Source organism: Scyliorhinus torazame, chromosome 14, assembly GCF_047496885.1.
Source record: "Scyliorhinus torazame isolate Kashiwa2021f chromosome 14, sScyTor2.1, whole genome shotgun sequence".
Taxonomy (NCBI): Eukaryota; Metazoa; Chordata; class Chondrichthyes; order Carcharhiniformes; family Scyliorhinidae; genus Scyliorhinus; species Scyliorhinus torazame.
Window position 1 is genome coordinate 52650235 of NC_092720.1, and position 21723 is coordinate 52671957.

The 21723-nt window shown below is 50.5% G+C and overlaps 1 protein-coding gene across 1 annotated transcript in view; it reads right to left on the reverse strand.

Moving 5' to 3' along the window:
• ccdc39 (coiled-coil domain 39 molecular ruler complex subunit) overlaps positions 1-21723 on the reverse strand; it is a 238313-nt gene that overhangs the window by 72523 nt on the left and 144067 nt on the right. Inside the window, exons 12-13 of the mRNA XM_072474203.1 lie at positions 11824-11961; positions 2222-2430 (exon numbers count right to left, since the gene is read on the reverse strand). Of these exons, the coding sequence (XP_072330304.1) occupies positions 2222-2430; positions 11824-11961 (347 nt within the window). The remainder of the gene's footprint in view (positions 1-2221; positions 2431-11823; positions 11962-21723) is intronic.

Genomic DNA, 21723 nt, shown 5'->3' on the forward strand with positions numbered 1-21723 from the left:
CAGCTGGCTTGTAATGCAGAACAAGGCCAGCAGCGCGGGTTCAATTCCCGTACCAGCCTCCCCGACCAGGCGCCGGAATGTGGTGACTAGGGCCTTTCCACAGTAACTTCATTGAAGCCTACTTGTGACAATAAGCGATTATTATTTTTTGAAATTATTACCTGCTGCACCTGCATGCTCATTTTCTGTGACTCATGCATGAGTACTCCCAGATCCCTCTGCATTGGAGCACCCCAAAGACTCTCTCCATTTAGATATTAAGTTCCCTTTCCATTCTTTCGACCAAAATACATGACCTCACGCTTATCCATGTTAAACTCCATCTGCCACTCTCGGCCCACTGTCCTAACCTATCTATATCCATTTGTCAGGTTGGGACCTGATTCTTTTTTTCTTTATTCGTTCATAGGATGAGGGCGTCGATGGCTTTTAAGAGTCAACCACAATGCTGTGGGTCTGGAGTCACATGTAGGCAGACCAGGCACGTAAAAATGACAGATTTCTTTCCATAAAGGACATTAGTGAACCAATTGACAATGGTTTTATGGTTGGCACTAGACTTTTAATTCCAGATTTTTATTGAATTCAAATTCCACCATCTGCTTTGGTGGGATTCAAACCCATGTCCCCAGTAACATTACTCTAGGTCTCTGGATTACTAGTCCAGTAACAATGCCACTACGCCACTGTCTCAAGTAGCATGATCAGCTGGGATCATAACATTATCCAATTACCTTATACCAGCCCTGTCAATTTCACTGGGCTCTTTAAATGTAGCTGCATTACATGAGCTGGTGTAGTAAAAATGGGGGCTTGGAGGAGTTGTTCGATGCAGGCCCCAAGCAGCACTGACAATCTGATGTGTCAGTGCAATTTTCAATATTATGTATTTATTTTTTATACTATTTGTATTTATTTTTTATAATTCCTGCGGCCATCTCTTTCTGACGCTAGTTGGAAGTCAAGACCTTGATCTATCTTCACTTTTTTTTCAAATTGTTTTCATATTGGTCTCAGAAACAGAGCGGTTTCTCCACCGCTGAGGTGTTGGACAGTAAATTCACCTATTCTACTGAAATATTTTACACTGTATATAATGACTATTTTGTAAACAGGGACACCTGCAGGTAAAGGACATCTGACCCCAGTCCCTAAGGTGTCTGTAATTTACAGGCTTCAATATACTTGGGCATTTTATCGGTTCTGGTGATTTATCCTTAAACATGCTTGGTTCATACTCGCATGTATTCAAGGCCACAAAGTGGTTCTTAAACATTTTCGTCTGTGGTCTAGTTAGCCATGGAAGAAGAGCCAGTGGACTACATCCCAGTCCTCCCTTGCCTGCTTTTGCTTGCCAGCTCCAATAAAACGATCAGAATTAATGGAAAGAATGCTGCTGCTTTTAAGGAGTTAGCAATGTGGTAGTGTTTGGTTAATGTTGGAGAGATTCAGTCTTGTGTTGGATTCCACGTTTATTACTTTTTCAACCCACAAGATTCCACAGTTGTATGTCGCAACGTAACATAAATCTTACAAATAAAACAACATTGCTATTGCTCGTCTTTGACAATTCGTGACATGCTGGTTTTGTGACGTCATGTGAGTCTGTGGTACTTAACCCCTGACTATTCCCCCCCCCAACCCCCTCCCAGGTGTTAGAGCATGCATTGGAGCAGCGTTTTTACCTCACAGGGATCCTCAAAGAAGCCTCCATGTCATGACTTTGAATGGAATAATGATGAGAGACTTCACCATAACGCCTTCCATTGGGGTTCACACCAGTTCACATTAGTGTGATGTCTCTAATGTAGATGTATGTATGAGCATTGGAGTGCAATCGTTGGGCCCAACACATCCAAAGGGTTAAGATCTTGGTGCCAATCAATGGCAAACTCGTATATTACTGTGTTGACTTCATTGGCACAATTGAATCAACACAAAAGGGTCAGGAAGCTGATCAGATGACTGTGTTTCTCTTGTGGCAGGCGAGGCACACCTCATTTGTGCGAGGACTTAAATTAATAATAATCTTCATTATTGTCACAAGTAGGCTTACATAGTTAGATGGCACTATCATTCCTGTAGCCCCCAAGGGCTGCGGATTAAATGATCTGTTCATCTGTAATAGCCTTCTACCATGATACTAATGCTTGACCCTCAAACATCCGTACAAGTGGGCTTACCCTTTCATGCAGCTTATCCCCTTTGTCCTCACACTTACCTAATACCTTGCTGTTCCTGCTCAGTGTGCTTGATCTGCATTTGTAGTACATCCATGTGAATTTTGATTTCTTCAGTTCTCTCTTTCATTGCTGTCTCAAGCTGCAATTTCCGTTTCTCCAAAGATAGAACATCATCTGCTTTTTCGTGGAGCATGTCCCTTAGACGCTTAACCTCTAACTTTAAAAGGTTATCTTCAATCATTAAATCCTAAAGAATGAGTAGAAAAGTCATATTGTCAATAGCATTTCATGGTTATTTGATCATTTTAAACAATCCGCGCCAAATCTATCCACCAATGCCACTGAAAATAAACATATGGGGCGGGATTCTCCGTCAGTCGACGTAGAAATCGGGACACGCGATTGGGTGGCAAATAGCTCCGTCGCCAAAATCGCGGCAGGCGCCGGTTTGACGCCAATTCATGATTCTTCAGCACCCCGAATATGGCGTAAATGTGCCGCGCGGTGTTTAAACTCCGTTTGCATATCATTAGTTGGCCCACCTGCATTTCTCCGCCTCCGATGGGGCGAGTTCCTGATTGCGCGGTCCACGTCTGCTCTCAAAAATCTTGACACTGGCGTGCTGGCTACTGAGAGAGAGAGATGAGACACAGAGGAGCGACCGCAGGCTGCCGGCCCGGACACTGGACATTGGCTGGGGTGGGGGTGGGGGCGAACAGGCCGGGTGGCCGGAGGCCGGGGTGACCCCCATCCACCACCACCACACGGGACAGGGCCGGTGCCCAGGCACCAACCTCCATTACGATGGCCATCTTGCTGCGCACTCACTGACCACCAACCTCGGCCCCTGGTTCTACACAGTGGTTACTGGATGACGGGTTACCCGCTGCAGCCGTGGATGATGACACTGACGCAGAGATCTGCTATAATGACGCCCATACAATGACCAGGAGTGTGATCAAGCGGTGCTTCGGCCTCCTGATGATGCGGTTCAGGTGCTGGACCTTTCTGGAGGGGCCCTCCAGTATGACGCTGGGAGGGTCGCCCGTATCATGGTGACCTGCTGCATCCTCCATAACATCGCACAGCAGAGGGGCAATGTGCTCGAGGAGGAAGGGCAGGCCTCGTCCGATGAGGAGGATGCGGGGGAGGGGGAGGATGGGCAGGACATGGGGCAAGCACAGGAGGCCGCATAACGTGTGCGCCAGGGCCAACGTGCACGGGTGCTCTGGTCGCCTCCAGGTTGGTCCGACTTGAAGGGGGGTGGAGGGGGGCACGGACACCACATTTCAACCCCACAGCCCCTCATTTCCCACCCCGCCAAATCCCCCAAATCCTTTATACATACCTGCAGCGCTACGAGGTGGGAGTCCTGGGATGGCAGTAACAGGGGGCTGGCCCATGGGATGGAGGGTGATGACATCCTGCTCTGCGATGAGCTCTGGTGCTCTGCATTGTATGACAACATCTGACCCCTGCCCACAGTTGCACCGTCCACCTGGGTGATCCCTGGCCATTCATCGCACGGTCACACTGAATGCCTGGCGTGGCGGTGGTGGGGATGGTCGGGAGGGAGAAGAGTGTAGGGAACATGGTTCACCCACAGGACCTGCACCCCCCCCCACCCCCCCCAGACCAGACCAGCCCACCCCTCAGTCAGAGAACCGAGACAGGTTGTAAAGGAGGTTACAGGTGTTTATTGTGAACAAATACTTACAGATCTGTGCCCTAGTCCCTACACTGTACCCTGCACACATGCCAACCTAACTGGTGTCTAACTGTGTGGCCTTACGGGCCCCAACGCTACACATAGGTGGTTCTCCAGATGTGAGAAGGCAGCCTTGTCCTGGGCTTCGGCCACCGCCTGCACAGAATGCCCCAGGCCTTGGACACGCTGATCAATAGCCAAAACCGTCGCCCCAATGACTCCACCGCGGAATCTATCCGTGTGATGTTGGCCTGGGTGGCATGCATGGTTGGCATCATCTTCTGCTCCTGCACACGGTTGGACTCTCCACCTTCACCTGCAGGTGCTGGATGCTCACCGACATCCCCTCATGTAGTCCCTGGCTCTTTGACTGCATCAGCACTATGTTTGGGACGAGATATTCCGAAGCCTGGGGACCTGTCTTGACGGCAGTTAGTTCCGGGGGCGGCCTGCCCTCCGACTGTCCGGTCCCTTGGGTGCTGTTTCTGACCATGCGCTGCATTGGGTGGATTTGTGGGCGGTTCAGGGGGAGGTCCAATGGCTGTAGTGGGTGCATGTGGGGCTGTTGGCGGATGATGGGTTGTGTGAGCAGGTGAGGGCTGCCATTCGGGATTATGTGGAGTTAAATGACACGGGGAAGGTCACAGCCTCCACGCTGTGGGAGGCACTTAAGGCGGTAGTTAGGGGGGGAACCTATTTCGATCTGGATGAATAGGAAGAGGGTAGTAGAGGAGACTTTGAGGGTATTTGGTGGCGCCGGAGGGGTTGTTAAAGGAGAGGCAGAGGCTCCAGATGGAGTTTTGGTTAGTGTCCACGGAAAGGCAGTGGGGCAGTTGTGAAGGGCCAATGGGACAGTGTACGAGTACAGGGAAAAGACAACAGGATGCTGGAACATCAGCTGCAGAAGCAAGCAGCGGCGAGAGAGGTTGGGAGGGTGAGAGACAAAGGGGTAAGATCGTGATGGATCCAGATCCATCCAGAACCATTCGGATCTGGTGAGCAGCATTGAAGGGGTTTGGGAGATATTGCGGGAATTCGGACGTTTTTTGGAGTACAAACTGAACATGGGTAAGAGCGAGATGTTCCCGATCAATGCTGGAGAACAAGAGAGGAGGTTAGGGGAGTTGTCGTTCCGGGTGGTGGGGGCGAGTTTTCGGTATCTTGGAATCCAGGTGGCGCAGAGCTGGGCCCAAATTAAACTTACCACGAGTGGTGGAGGGAATGAAGGTGGATATCAAGAGGCCAAGTGAGGTGGTTGAAGCAGATACGTTAGCGACCTTTAAGACTTATCTGGACAGGCACATGAACAGATGAGGTACAGAAGGATACAGGTGGGTTGGTCTAGATGGGACTCGTGATCGACGCAGGCTTGGGGGGCCGAAGAGCCTGTTCCTGTGCTGTATTGTTCTTTGATGTGGGTTCTTTCAAGAGAGACCGATGATGCTAACACAAACATCTGGAATTAAAAGTCTAATGATGTCCATTGAACCATTGTCAATTGTAAAATCCTATCTGATTCATTTATGTCCCTTAGGGAAGGAAATCTCCTGTCCTTACCTGGTCTGGCCTACATGTGACTTTAGGTCTACAATAATGTGGTTGACTCTTAAATTGCCTCGGAAATGGCTGAGCAAGTGACTCAGTTCCAGGGTAATTAGGGATGGTGAACAAATGCTGGCCCAGCCAGCGATGCCTACATCCCGTCAGCTATAACGAACTCACACAGACTCGAAACAGTAACTGTTTTTCAGTCTCCACCGATGCTGCCAGAGTTTAGCTAGCAGTTTTTGATTTTATTTCTGATTTCCAGCATCTGCAGTATTTTCATTTATTTTAAAAAGTGCACTTAAGGTCACCCAGAAGCTTATAATAGCATGTATAATACAATTCCATTATGCCTGCAATTTTTACTTCTGATACGTTGCTACATAATTCTTAACTTTTTTCGTATCGATATATTTATTTGGTATAGTTTTTAACAATTTTCTTTCACCCATAGATATGCTCATCTTTAATTTGTCCATCCTATTCTGGGTCTCATAAGGTTTTCAGCAAACAATTATATTGCTGGTTTGATATTGTAACATTTGCAAATTCTTTACACATGTGGCTTCTCTGTGGCCTATTCCAGATTTATTTCTGTGCTTATCAGCACCTTTTCCTCCAGGCATTTAGGGGTTTTCTGCATTCAGCTGCATCATTCATAGCATTACCATAATTTTGACATTTATAAAGATTAAGAAGGACTTCTGGTTGCGGCTATGTGGAGCTAAGTCGCACATTCGGCGGCTCCCGCAAAAACTGACTTTTGGGCTCTTTTCAGGGCCCCCAACGGCACTTTTTCGACGTTTCCTGGTGTGGGAAGGAGATTATAATAGCTCCCTGATAGGATATGGCTTCTACTAGGAGTGGGGCGACTAAAAAGGTAGTGGTGGACCCGAAGAAGGTGCGAGGGAAGAAGAACAAAATGGCGGCGGGCGGAGACCAGGCAGTGTGGATGCAATGGGCGGAGGAGCAGCAGGAGAGTATCCAGCGCTGCTTCAGAGAGATTAAAGCGGACCTGCTAGAGCCGATGAAGGCTTCTATTGATAAGCTGCTGGAGACACAGACGGCCCAGGGGATGGCGATCCGCGAGGCTCGACAAAAGATCTCCGACAACGAGGACGAGATCTTAGGCCTGGCGGTAAAGGTGGAGGCGCACGAGGCGCTCCACAAGAAATGGCAGGAGCGGTTTGAGGAGATGGAGAATCGGTCGAGACGGAAGAATTTGCGGAGGGGCTGGAGGGGCCGGACATGGGGGCCTATGTGGTCACCATGTTGAACTCGCTGATGGGAGTGGGGTCCTTCCAGGGCCGGGTACAATCGAGTGAAGGCGGTGCTGCACAGGAAGGGGGTGAAGTTTGGCATGCTGCAGCCGGCGCGACGGAGGGTCTCCGACAAGGACCGGCACCATTATTTTGAGTCTCCGGAGGAGTCATGGGCCTTTGTTCAGGCCGAGAAGTTGGACACAGATGGAGGGTCGGGATGGGCGATTGGGGACTACGGTTGATATGTTATTTTTTCCTTTATTTTTAAGGGGGGGGGGCCTTTGCTTTGCTCCTGGCTTCTTTTTCTCGGTGTTTTTCTCTTTCGGGTCGGTGAGGGTGGTTGGGGCGGGTTGGGCACTGTTTTGGTTGGGTTGGTCGGGGGGGCTCTTGGAGGGGGGGAAGATAAACGGAACAGGGGTGGTGGACGGCGGTGAGATGGGGTCCCGCGGGGGAGGGGGAGCCCCGAGTCGGGGTGAGGGGACTGGGCCTGTAAAAGGAGCTGCGTCAGAGGTGGCGGGGCCGGGTAGGTAGAAAGCGCGGGCGTTTTCCCGCGCTGAAGACTGGAGGGGGCGGGGCCGGGGTGGGGAAGCGAGGGTTGTTTCCCGCGCTTAGAATGGAAGGGAGAGCCTATGGATGGGGAACGGGAGAGGAGGGTGTGTCACACAATGGGAGGAGTCGAAGGAGTGGCCGGGGTCAGCAGACTTGCGGAAGTGCAATGGGGGGAGTAAATCAGCTAGGATGGGTCCTAGCCGGCGGGTGGGGGGGGAAATCGAGTTGCTGCTGCTATGGTCAAGGGGGAGCTGGAGCGAGTGGGGGGGGTCGAGGCGGGGGTATGCCGCTGTGAGGAACGGGCCGAGTGTGGGGTGCGGGCGCGTGGCTGGCCGAGGTGGGGTCATGGCTAGTCGGTGGGGGAGGGGGGCGGGTGGCCCCCTGATCCGGCTGATAACCTGAAATGTAAGGGGACTGAATGGGCCGGTTAAGCGGGCCCGCGTGTTCGCGCACCTAACGGGGCTCAAGGCGGATGTGGTTATGCTCCAGGAGACACACCTGAAGGTGGCAGACCAGGTAAGATTGAGGAAAGGGTGGGTAGGTCAGGTGTTTCACTCGGGGCTGGATGCCAAAAATCGAGGGGTGGCGATCTTGGTGGGAAAGAAGGTGTCATTCGAGGCGTCGAGCATTGTGGCAGATAATGGCGGTAGGTACGTAATGGTAAGTTGCAGGGAGAGAGGGTAGCACTGGTCAATGTGTATGCCCCGAATTGGGACAATGCGGGTTTTATGCGGCGTATGTTGGGTCAGATCCCAGGCTTGGAAGTGGGGGGCCTGATAATGGGGGGAGACTTTAACACGGTGCTGGATCCGGCACTGGATCGCTCCAGGTCTAGGACGGTTAGGAAGCCGGCGGCGGCTAGAGTGCTGAGGGGGTTGATGGACCAGATGGGAGGGGTGGACCCTTGGAGATTTGCAAGGCCGGGGGCTAGGGAATTTTCATTCTTCTCACATGTCCATAAGGCTTATTCCCGAATCGACTTTTTCATTTTGAGTAGGGCGCTGATAGCGAGAGTAGAGGATACTGAGTATTCGGCAATAGCCATTTCGGACCACGCCCCGCATTGGGTGGACTTGGAGATGGGGGAGGAGAGGGACCAGTGTCCGTTGTGGCTTGGAGGTGGGGCTGCTGGCGGACGAGGAGGTGAGCGAGCGGGTCCGAGGAAGTACAGAGAGGTACTTGGAGACCAACAACACCGGGGAGGTCCGAGTGGGGAGGGTATGGGAGGCGCTGAAGGCGGTGGTGAGGGGAGAGCTGATCTCCATTAGGGCCCACAAGGAGTGGAGAGAGCGGGGTGAGAGGGAGAGGCTGGTGGGGGAGATGGTGAGGGTAGACAGGAGTTATGCGGAGGTGCCCGAGGAAGGATTGTTGAGGCAGAGGCGCAGCCTCCAGGCCGAATTCGACCTGGTGACCACCAGGAAAGCGGAGGTGCAGTGGAGGAAGGCCCAGGGGGCGATTTACGAGTATGGGGAAAAGGCAAGCCGGATGCTGGCGCATCAGCTTCGGAAGCGGGACACAGGTAGGGAGATCGGGGGAGTTAAGGACAGGGGAGGGAGTGTGGTGCGGAGTGGGGTTGGCATCAATGGGGTCTTCAGGGACTTTTACGAGGAATTGTACCGATCCAAGCCCCCACGGGAGGAGGGAGGGATGGGCTGCTTCCTGGACCAATTGAGGTTTCCAAAGGTGGAAGAGGGACTGCTGGCGGGATTGGGGGCCCCCGATTGGGCTGGAGGAGCTGATCAAACGGATAGGAAGCATGCAGGCGGGGAAGGCACCGGGGCCAGACGGTTTCCCGGTCGAATTCTATAAAAAATATATGGACCTGTTGGGCCCGTTGCTAGTCAGGACCTTCAATGAGGCAAGGGAGGGGGGGGCTTTGCCCCCGATGATGTCCCAGGCACTGATCTCCTTGATCCTGAAGCGGGACAAGGATCCCCTGCAGTGTGGGTCTTACAGACTGATTTCCTTGCTAAATGTAGATACCAAGGTGCTGGCGAAGGTCTTAGCCACGAGGATTGAGGATTGTGTGCCGCAGATCATCCATGAAGACCAGACGGGGTTTGTGAAGGGGAGGCAGTTGAACGCGAATGTGTGGAGGCTTTTGAACGTTATCATGATGCCGGCGAGGGAGGGGGAGGCGGAGATAGTGGTGGTGATGGACGCTGAGAAAGCCTTCGAGAGGGTAGAGTGGGGGTACCTGTGGGAGGTGCTGAAGAGGTTCGGGTTTGGGGAGGGGTTTGTCAGGTGGGTTAGGCTGTTGTATGAGGTCCCGATGGCGAGTGTGGCCACAAATAGGAGGAGGTCCGAGTACTTTCGGTTGCACCGAGGGACGAGGCAGGGGTGTCCCCTGTCCCCCCTGCTCTTCGCACTGGCGATTGAACCTCTGGCTATGGCACTGAGAGAGTCAAGGAACTGGAGGGGGTTGGTTCAGGGTGGGGAGGAGCATAGGGTGTCGCTCTATGCGGACGACCTGCTGCTGTATGTGGCGTACCCAGTGGGGGGAATGCCGGAGGTAATGAGGATTCTTCGGGAATTCGGGGACTTTTCGGGGTACAAGCTCAACATGGGGAAGAGCGAGCTGTTCGTGGTTCACCCAGGGGACCAGGAGAGGGCGATTGGCGAGCTCCCACTAAAAAGGGCGGAGAGGAGCTTCAGGTACTTGGGGGTCCAGGTGGCCAGGAGCTGGGGGGCCCTGCATAGGCTTAATTTTACAAGGCTGGTGGAGCAAATGGAGGAGTTCAAGAGGTGGGATGCGTTGCCGCTGTCCTTGGCGGGTAGGGTGCAGTCAATCAAAATGACGGTGCTCCCAAGGTTTTTGTTCCTGTTCCAGTGCCTCCCTGTGTTTATCCCGAAGGCTTTTTTTAGGCGGGTTAACAGGAGTATAATGGGGTTTGTGTGGGCGCGAGGGACCCCGAGGGTGAGAAGGGTGTTCCTGGAGCGGAGTAGAGAGAGGGGGGGGGGGGACTGGCGCTGCCCAACCTCTGTGGGTACTACTGGGCCGCCAATGCGACGATGGTGCGCAAGTGGGTGATGGAGGGGGCTGCATGGAAGAGGCTGGAGACGGCGTCTTGTGTGGGTACGAGTCTGGGGGCGCTGGCAACGGTGCCGCTGCCGCTCCCCCCAAGGAGGTATACCACGAGCCCGGTGGTGGCGGCTGCCCTCAAAATTTGGGGGCAGTGGAGGCGACATAGGGGGGAAGTTGGGGCCTCGGCGTGGACCCCAATACTGGGGAACCACCGGTTCGCCCCAGGGAGAACAGGTGGAGGGTTTTTGGGATGGCACAGGGCAGGCAGACGAACGTTGGGGGACCTGTTTGTGGACGGGATTTTCGCGAGCCTGGGTGAGCTGGAGGAGAAGTACCGGCTCCCCCCCCCGGGGAACACCTTCAGGTACTTACAGGTAAGGGCGTTTGCCAGACGGCAGGTGGTGGAATTCCCGCGGCTACTGCCACCCACAGTACAGGACAGGGTGCTCTCGCGGGGGGGGGGGGGGGGGGGGAAAGAGTGGGGAAGATCTCGGAAACTTACCAGGTGATGCAGGAGGAGGAGGAGGCCTCGGTAGTGGAGGTGAAAGGTAAGTGGGAAGAGGAGTTGGGAGAGGAGATTGAGGAAGGGACGTGGGCAGATGCCCTAGGGAGGGTGAACTCTTCCTCATCGTGCGCGAGGCTCAGCCTCATACAGTTTAAGGTGCTGCACGGGACACACATGGCCGGGACTAGGATGAGCCGGTTTTTTGGGGGTGAGGACAGGTGTGCTAGGTGCTCAGGGAGCCCAGCAAATCACACCCATATGTTTCTGGGCCTGCCCAGCGCTGGAGGAATTTTGGAAGGACGTAGCGAGGACGGTGTCGAGGGTGGTAGGATCCAGGGTCAAACCGGGCTGGGGGCTCGCAATATTTGGGGTGGCAGAGGAGCCGGGAGTGCAGGAGGCGAAAGAGGCCCCCAAGCATGGAATCCTGGATCAGCGATATGGCAGGGTTCATTAAATTGGAGAGGGTGAAATTCGCCTGGAGAGGGTGAAATTCGCCTTGAGAGGGTCGGTACATGGGTTCCTTAGGCGGTGGCAACTGTTCTTAGACTTCCTGGCAGAACGGTAGACATTGGTCAATGGCAGCAGCAACTCGGGGGGGGGGGGGTTACTTTCTTTTTCTTTTTGTTATTTACACTGAAAGGTCTGAGGGGGTGTATATGTTGTGTTAAGTCGGGGTGTTAATGTTAATTTATTATTTACGTACAGGGGGGAGGAGGGTATGGAGGGTTGCTTTTCTAGACTGTGTTTTGTACTTAACCCTGTTGGGTTCTTTTTTCATTTTGTTATTGATATTTTATGAAAATCTTAATAAAAATTATTTTAAAAAAAATAAAGATTAAGAAGCTGTTTAGCTGCTTGACAAGAGTGAAAGGACTTTTATCCCTGGTGTATCATGACTGGCTGTAGAAAGTCTTATATTTCTATTATTTCACCTCAAATTCCAATGGTTTTGGCAAAGAAACTGGCTTTTGTGAAACATGGCGTCAGGTTGTGGATTTCTTTTTGCCTTATTTGTGGACCAATACCGTTGTCCATTCTTAACCTACTTGTTCAATGAGTTTGTTCTTTTTTAGTTCCTTTTCTCCAGTCTCAATGTGAAGATGGATGTCTTCTACTTTACTGGTCAAATCAGTTTTTTCTTCTTTGCACTTGTCCAGCTGTCGCCTCAAATGCTCAGCATCATTCTGCAGGATGAGAAACAATTTGTAAACTGATGAGCGAACGGTGTGCAAATGATCCAGACAATGCCATTTTATGTTTGTACAATCTACAACATTTAAATTTCCAGATAATGCATTAAATGCAATCAATTAAACTGGAAAATAAAAACTTGCTAAAGTTGATAACTAAAAGCACGACACTTCCTTTAATTTAAACAGTTTATTTATCTACAAAGCAGTTTACAAGCAAACTTTACAGAAATTATTATTTTTTATTTTGGTTATTGCATCTGGTACAGACTCCTGGAGTGATTCTGTTGTGGATGGTCAAAAAGAGAACGCAGGGTAAGAATAATTCAGCTAGTGAAAACATTGGTGCTTAAAGAATAAAGGGCATTGGGCCGTTGCTTCGCTCATGCTTCTGGGGTTCTATTAACCCAACAACCAGCTATGGGATGTCACCAGAACGGCCATTCATCATTATTTTCTCTTTTCTTGTAATCCGATGAGGAATAGGAAGGGAATATTATTCAGAGTGGTTTTGAACAACAATGGCAGCTTGCATTTATATAGAATCATTTAACGTAAAGCATCCTAAAGTGGGAGGCTCTTGTGGCTCAGTTGGTCGCACTCCTGGCTCTGAGCCAAAGCTCTGGGTTAAAGTCGCACTCCGGGACTTGTTGGCCACAGAACAGGCTTTTATGACGCAGTTCAACAGGTTGTTAATCAACCTGCTAATCCTTCCAATATTTCCCCACTGTTTCCCAAAGGAAGAAATAGTGTGCATGACGATACAAATCAAACAAACGAGTCCCAAGGTACTTCAAAGTGTGTTATGAAGCAAAATTTGACATCGAATCACATAAAGAGATGTGAATGCAGATGGTCAAAGAATTAGGAGCATCTTAAAGGAGGAAAGAGAGGCAGAGAGCTTTAGTGAGGGAAATCCAGTGCTTAAGGCTCATACAAGTGAAGGCATGGACATAATAATAATAATAATACTCGCTTATTGTCACAAGTAGGCTTCAATGAAGTTACTGTGAAAAGCCCCCAGTCGCCATATTCCGGCGCCTGTTCGGGGAGGCCGGTACGGGAATTGAACCTGCGCTGCTGGCCTTGTTCTGCATTACAAGCCAGCTGTTTAGCCCACTGTGCTAAACCAGCCCCAGATATCAATGTTGAAACAATTAAAATTGAGGTTGCTCAGGAGACCAGAATTAGATGAGTTCAGATATCTTGAAGGATTGTGTTTCTGACAGAGATTATAGAGACAGGGAAGCGACCTTGGATGGATTAAAAAAACAATGATGAGAATTTTAAAATCGAGGTGTTGCTCAACCTGGAGTCAAAGAATATCAGCAAGCATAGTGATGGTGGAAGAACCGTACCTGTTGCAATGAAAGACATGAATAGCAGACTTTTGGATGACCTCAAATCTATGGAAGTAGAAGTGGGAGGCCACCCAGTGTATTGTATGGTCAAGCCTAGAGGTAGCAAAGGGATGAATGAGGATGTGTTATGTATTGGAGAATACATTCCTGCTGGATATGCAGGTTGTTTACCATCTTTAATTGCATGAGCAACATCTCTCAATAAACATCCCACCGTGTTTTACAAGAATCCAGTGTGTGGGTGCCTCCATACCTTTTCTCTTTGAGGCAGCAAAGAAATTTCACTAAAGAGAAAACTGGCAATGAGGATTGGGGGGATTTTGGAGTCTGCCGACTCTGCATGGGCCGCTACTCGGTGGTGGGGGCAGGGGAAGTCAAACTACACTTAGCTACAGTCAGGCAAAACAGAAGAAAAATTCTCGCTGCTTGTGATTAAGGGGAGAGTTGTGCCATACTTTCAATTAAATCAGAAGGGAGGAAGTTGGTTGAAATGTACACACTAGGAGCCGGGATCCAAAAATGGGAGGAAAAATGAGTGCCATGGATGCATTTGATGAAGATTGTGAGACTTGGAACTTGTATGAGGAAAGATTCCAATTATTTCTCTCAGCAAATCAGATACCGGAGGACCTAAATGCTGCAACATTTCTCAGCTCAGTAGGGCGTAAAATGTTTGTGCTACTACAAGTTTAGTCACTCAGCAAAACCAGGAGCGAAGTCCTCCATTAAATTAATAAAAATCTTTGAGGGACATTTCTCTCTTAGACCAGCTATTGATTGCAGAAAGGTTCTGGTTCCACTGTTGTCGTCAGGAAGAAGGTGAAAGCATTTTACAGTTCACTTTAAGAAGGTCAGCTAAATATTTGGTGCAACAGTTGATGATACTCTTCATGACAGGCTGGTTTGTAGACTCTGCAGTGAAGCTATTCAAAGGAAGTTGCTTACTGTAACTGATTTAACCAGAGGTGGATTTTCAATTAAACATATAGTGCTACAGCGCAGGGTCTCAGCCAATGAGGAGGGCCCATACGGAGAGGTGACCGTTGTGGTGGGAACACCAATCAAAGCCTTGGTAACTCTAGTTTGCTGAGGCTCACAGAACAACATCGGGCTCTGATTGGTGGACTCCCCTTCAGAGCAGGAAAACAGTTTGCCAGACGTTGAGAGGTGGTGGGTACATAGAGCAGTTCAGACACTGATATCTCTTGAATTGGTGTGAAGTTTCTGAACTATCATTGAGTAACGGTACATAGGAGCAGCCAAGATTCTGGCATTCGGTCTGGCGGGCAGCCAGAGGAAAAAGTGAGGTCATCAACCTAATATTGGGGTGCGAGCCTGCGAAGCCTTCAGCAAGGCGAGGCCAACCACCGTCGAGAGGCTGAGGAGGGTGAGCAAGCAACCAACCAAAATGAACAGAGGCCACCAGGTCAGATGTCCAGCAGCAACAGTCAGCCTGGAGCACATGCAGTTGTCGAGGCTCGAGGTCCGGCCACCCGAGTGAGAGGTGAGCAGAGCAGCAGTCAGGAGGTGCGAAGAAAGCCAGGTAAGCACCGGCGTCATGTTTCAGGGAATCAGGGAGCAGTGGCCAGCAGTAGCAGGGCGACTTGAAAAGAGGCGAGGTCAGCCAGGCAGCAGGCCTGAGAGAGCTGGGCCAGGCAGCAAATGGACTGGGCGGCGAGGGCAAGAAAGAGAGCAGAGGCCAGGCCAAATAGCCAGCAGCCAGCCAGGAGTACTCACGGTCATTGAGGCTCGGCCACCCGAGTGAGAACCGAGAGGTAAGCAGAGCAGCAGTCGGGAGGTGCGAAGAAGGCCAGGCAAGAGTTGGTGTTGTGTCTTAGGGAATTGGGGAGCAGCAGGATCAGGGCGACTCAACCAGAGCCAGAGACAGTCAGGTAGGGCTGAGAGTGAGAGATCTGGGCAGCAACCAACATCTTCTTTCTTCTTGTTGTTCTGGCATGTTGACGTTACTGCATTTTTAGGTGTCAGTCATTTCTCTCTGATTGTGGTGTCCTTTATGATACCCGTTTCCCTTGACCATCCATCGGCATCACAGATTTTCCAAAAATTACCAGCAGCCAGGTCAGATTTTGGCAGCGAAGTTCAGCTCATCCTCACACCAATTCTTTTCACAATTTCTGAAGACTACCCACCCTCCTACTAACTCGTAAGCTTTGTGTAATTCGTCATTGCCTTTGAGCAGCTTAGACAATCGGCTGCTTTTGCTTAAGGAAGTTTCACTCAACTGAAGATTCTGAAAACCTATTCGTGATTTGTTGAAATCAAGACAGATCAACCCCAGAATATGATGAGACACGATGAATCTCAAAGTCAATAACGCAGGACGCTGAAGATGAGGCAAGAGGACGAAGCTAGGTAAAAAGATATTTTGACACTTTAAAAGGTTTGAAGTATTGAGCAGTGCCCAAACTGCACATTCATCCTCAACAACAACATCCACAAAAGGCTTTGGTGACTTGTCTGATGAGTTTGACCTGCCGATTTCCAGAGATGACACATCTCTTGAAAATCTTGAATAAGATATGGACTCTGAAATGGGAATGGAACTACGAGATACTGCTCAAGCTCATTGTTCTTCTGCTGCTGAAGTGAGGGTCGAAACCTATCCTGAAGACATTGTCTTATGGCCAAAATCTGTTCCACTGGATATGATTGAATATTTTTAATAAATAGACCAGTGAAAAGAGTTTGACGTTCGAAGCCGAAAGCAGTTTGAGCACCATTTTCTTTTTTTTTTAATGTTTGGGTTACAGAGCAGATATATCAATGTGAACATACATTAGGAGATGAAACAAAAAAAAAGTAAAATTAAACTATTTACACAGATATCGGTTTCATCTATTTACATACATTGTTTCCCTTCTTTTTTTTCCTTGCGGTATTAGCAGTGGCAGTGGGGTAGTGCTGTTGACCGCCAGCCGAGCAGGATTCTCCGGTGGCAATTAGAGAGGCAAGGGCAACGGCCCTCCTCCCCATGAATAGATCTGGCTGTTCTGATACCCCGAAGACTGGCACTCTCAGGCATGGATCCACTCTCATCCCCACCACCTTGGACATTGCCTCGAAGAAGGCTGTCCAGAACCAAATAAGTCTGGGGCAGGACCAGAACATGTAGGTATGGTTGGCTGGGCTTCCTTGGCACCTCCGGGAAGAACCTGCTCATTCAGGTTCTGGTTAAGTGGGCTCTGTGTACCACCTTTAGCTGCATTGGCTTAGCCTTGTGCATGTGGAGGTGGAGTTGACCCTGTGCAGTGCTTCGCTCCAGAGTCTCCACCTATATATAATCTTTATTAATGTCACAAGTAAGCTAACATTAACACTGCAATGAAGTTACTGTGATTTCAAACCCCAAGTCCTCCTCCCACTTCTCCCTCGTCTCGTACAGTTTTGTGTTAGCTCCCCTCAGCAGTCACCCGTACAGGTCCCCACAGTTCCCTTTCCCAAAGATGCCCGCGTCTAACAGGTCCTCTAGGAGTGATTGCCATGCTTGTTTCCCTTCGTAGGAAATTTTTGATTTGTAAATACCTGAGTTTGTTCCCCCCCCACAGTTGGAATCTTTCTGTTAGTTCTTCGAGCCTTGTTGTTGGTGTAAAAGTCCCTAACCGTCACCGTCCCTCCGTCCTGTCTCCACCTTTTAAAAGTTGCATCCATAGTCACCAGCATAAACCTGTGGTTATTGCAGATCGGGGCTTTGTCGGACATTTTGGTTAGTCTGAAATGCTGTCACAGTTGGTTCCACAACCAGAATGTTGCCACCACCACTGGGTTTGTTGAATATTTATTAGGTGGGGATGGGAGAGCCTCTGTGGCTGGGGCCCGGAGGGAGGTCCCTCTTCAGGAGCCCTTTCCAATTCTTTGCCGCCGTAAGCACGATCGCGAATGGTTCAATCACTCGGGCGGACAATAGCGGGGATAACGGGCATCCCTGCCTGTGCCTCTATGCAGCTGGAAGTAGTTAGAGCTGGTGGTATTTGTCCGTACGCATGCTGTGGGAGCATTGTACAGGAGTTTCACCCAGGCGGTGAAGTCTGTTCCTAGCCCAAACTGCTCCAGTACCTCTATGAGGTACTTCCATTCGACTCTATCGAAGGCCTTTTCGGGGTCCAGGGAGACAATCACCTCAGGTTGGGGTCATGATCACATTTAGCAGCTGCCTGATGTTCGATGTTAGCAGCTGTCTACCCTTGACAAAGCCCACCTGGTCTTCTGCTACCACCTCTGGTATGCAGTCCTCCAGCTTTTTGGCTAGGATATTGACCAATATCTTCGCGTCTACATTTAGCAGTGAGATGGGTCTGTAGGAACCGCATTTTGTTGGGTCTTTGTCTTTTTTCGGTATCAGCGAGATTGAGGCTTGTGCTAACTTAGGGAGCAGGGTGCCCCTTGCCAGCGAATCTGTGAACATCTCCCGCAGGTGCGGGGCCAGTGCAGTTGCGAATCTTTTGTAGAAGTCCGCCGGGAAACCATCTGGTCCCGGTGCGTTCCCCGCCTGCATAGAGCTAGTACTCTACAGTAACTCTCCCAGTTCTAACGGTGCTTCCAGGCCCGTTTTCTGTCTTCCCACACTTCTCGCATATCACGACCATTAAGGAACTGCTTCATCCCCAAGTCCCCTGCTGGTGTACAGCACCCAGTAGAAGGTCCCAAAAGCCTGGTTGACCTTGTCCAGCTCTGCTACTAATTTTCCTCTGCTAACCCTAATGTGTGCTTTTTACCTCGTGGTGGCCTGCTTTCTCAGCTGTAGACTGCAGGCAGCTGGCCTTGTCTCCGTGCTCGTACAGGGACCTCCATGCCTGGCGGAGTTGGTGCACTGCTTTCCTTGTCGATAGCAGGCCAAAGTCCATCTGCAGCTATTTCCTCTCCGCTAGGAGGTCGACGGTCGTGCCCTTGGAGTATCGCCGGAATACCTACAGTATGGAGTCGACCAGCTGTTGCCTAGCCGCCCTCTCTTCCCTATGTCTCCATGATTTAGAAGCGATAATTTGTCCCCTGATCACAGCCTTCAGCGCCTCTAGGAACATGGAGGGTGAGACCTCCCCATTCGGGTTATTAGTAATATACTTGTCTATGGCCTGTGATGTCTTCTCGCAGAAAGCCTTATCGGCCAGTAGGGTCGTGTCCAACTTCCATGGGGGAACGTTGGGCATGGCCCGTCTCCAACCTCACATCCATGTAATGTGGAGATTGCTCGGAGATTACAATAGCCCTTGAAGCACTGATTTCTCCACTGCAAAGAAGTCAATCCGTGAATAAATGTTATGTAATTGGGAGAAGAAGAACTCCTTCCCCCGTGGGTGGGTGAATCGCCATGGGCCCACTGCCCCCATCTGCTCCATGAATAGGCTGAGTTCCTTCGCCATATTGGAGGTCTTTCCTGTTTTGGGGTTCGACCTGTCCATCCGTGGGTCCTGTACACAGTTAAAGACGGTATGAATCTATGTCGGGGGTTTCTGCCATGATCTTCTTTATAAACTCCGTGTCGTCCCAGTTGGGAGCGTACACGTTAATGAAGACTACCAGTGCCACGTCCAGGACACCGCTGAACACGACGTACCATCCCCCTGGGTCTGTAACCGTCTTTGTCGCCGTGAACATCGTACTCTTATTTAGCAAAATGGCTACCCCCGGCCCTCGTCCCGTAGCAGGAATAGTAGGTCTGTCCCACCCAATCCTTCCTTACCCACAGTCGGTCTTTCTCCCTCAGCTGTGCCTCTTGGAGCAAGACTATGTCGGCTTTCATGCTTTTCAGGTGGGTGAAGACTCTGGATCTTTTCACTGGGCTGTTAAGTCCCCTGATGTTCCAGGTGACTATCCTAATGGGGGTATTTTGTCCCCCCCGTTCCTGCGGGATCAACCATATTTACCGTTAGGCGTGCCCCTACACTGCGGAATTTCTCTTTGTTAGGAGGCTGTCCAAGATGGCCACAATCACTGTGAGTTCGCCATGTGGGTGAGTCCCTGCACTCCAGGGTTTCCCTTTGTCCAGGGAACCTCCAAGTGGTTGCTTGCACTGTCATCTTGTTCCAAGTCGCCATGTGTGGCCTGTTGTATCTTCTCTCCCCCCATGTCTTTTTCTCCCCTATCCCGTAGCTAACCTCCCTCTCTTCCCCTTTCCCCCTGCTTCTTCACCTAGTTACCCCTCTGTACCTGTTGTCTACACCCCCACCCCCACTCTGGCCAGGCACCTTCCCTGTTGCAGGGGACGTGCCGCGGCCTCTCTCTCGTATTCATGTGTGGTGGCCCCCCCCTCCTGGGGCTTGTTGCACATCCTCCCGTTGCCCGATCTCTTGGCTCCCTGTCTGCCATTTCCCTCGCCTTTCCTTGTGCTCAGCTAATCTTTCCTTCTCTTAATACTGTCATCTCCAAATCAAGGCAGTGTTCTCCCGCATTAAGCGGTCCCTGTGGTGATGGTCTACTGTTGGCTGTACAGACTGTAAAAGGGAGTAAACTTTTTTGTTAAAACATTGTGTTTTAAGAGTCTCATTTTGCGGGCTCTTCAGTGCTGCCCCTGCTGCCATTTCTCCAGTTTGTTCTCTGTGGCGAACTTGTCAGCATCCGCAGGGACCGTGAAAATGTGCTCCCTGCCTTGATATGTGACCTGGAGCTTGGCTGGGTGCAGCATTCTGAATCTCATGCTGTTTCTGTACAGTGCAGCCTTCGCTTTGTTAAATTCAGCCTGGCGGGGCAGCACAGTGGTGCAGTGGGTTAGCACTGTGGCCTCACGGTGCCGAGGTCCCAGGTTCGATCCCGGCTCTGGGTCACTGTCCATGTAGAGTTTGCACATTCTCCCAGTGTTTGCGTGGGTTTCACCCCCACAACCCAAAAATGTGCAAGCTAGGTTGATTGGCCACGCTAAATTGCCCCTTAATTGGAAAAAAATGAATTGGGTACTCTAAATTTATTTTTTAATTACAAAAAATTTTAATTAAAAAAATTCAGCCTGGCGCTTGGCCAGGTCAGCCCTATTGTCCTAATAGGTCCAGATCTTGTGACCTTCCCAGCTGCAGTTTTTGGACTGCCTGGCCCAACGCAGGATTCTTTCATGGTCCTGGTGGGGTGCATATTTGCAATTATCACCCTCGGCTATTCCCCGGTTTTGAGCTTTGGTCAGAGCAACCGGTATGCTGTCGATTTCTGGTTGGGGAAGCTGTCTTTTCCCACCAGGTTACCCAGCATTTGGGCCACATAGTCTGTGGGATTTCTACCTTTGATCCCCTCCTGTAGGCCCATGATTCGCAGGTTCTGCCCACCTTGACCGGTTCTCCTGGTCCTCTACCTTTCCTCTCAGGTTGCCTTGTGTCACAACCAGCCTTGTCACCTCCTTTTCCAGGGCGATGATCCGGTCGCTCTGATAAGTTGCAGCCCTCTCCAGATCTTTAATTGTTACCTCCTGGGCCCCCAGTCACTTTTCGGCTTTGTCCAGGGCCACGTGCATGTTTGTCAGAGCTTCGGCCACCGCACCCTTCACCGCAACTTGTATGTCCGATTTTGTTTCCTTTCAGTGTTCCTTCAGCTCTCTTGAGAGGAATATTCTCCACCCATCCCCTGGTGTGGGGGGGCTTCTCGTGCGGCGGGTCGGTTCCTCTCACTCTGGCGAAGTCCGAGCTTCGCCGCCTTGTGTGCCAATCGGTTCAATCGTTTGCTGTTTGTACAGACTTTTTCCACTTCTGGTCTCCACTCGTGCTCTGGACTGGCGGTTGTTTGGCATCCTTACTTCTTTCTTCGTTTTGTTAGTGGTATGAGGATGATTTATATCGTTTGTGTGTTTTTCAGGCAAAAAGTGCCTGGGCGGGTTTCTCTGTTTTCCGATGCCGCACGACGTCGGGATTCTCCATTTCGCCGGCTGGTCAATGGGGTTTCCCATTGTAGGGCAGCCCCACGCCGTCGGGAAACCCCTGGCCGCCGGCAAAATGGAGAATCCCGACGGTGGAGAATTCAGCCCCCTATTTTTCAGGTTCACGGGAGGAGAGCCACCTGATGTGCGACTTCTCAGCACATCCCTGTCACCGGAGGCCGTTTGAGCACCATTTTCTGAGGGTGAAGGGAAATGGCATAACAGAAAGGAGAAATAGGTTGTTTTTTTCAGAAACTGCTGAAGGCAGTCCACTGTTGCGTTTGCAAATTATTCCCTGATCCTAGTAAAGCGAAACAATGATTTGCAGATGGGTGCTCCAACAGGAAAAATGTTGGAAGAGATAGTACTGATCATGAAACTTTCAAAAGTCATATTATGGACATGTGCATTCGTTTAATGATGTAAATTATCTGGGAGAATTGATTCTGCGTTATCATATCACTTTGAAAAGGAGTGTTCTTCCTGGAGATAAGTACCGAGACGTGTCATTGTCACAGTCAAACTGCTGTTTTCCTTGGGACT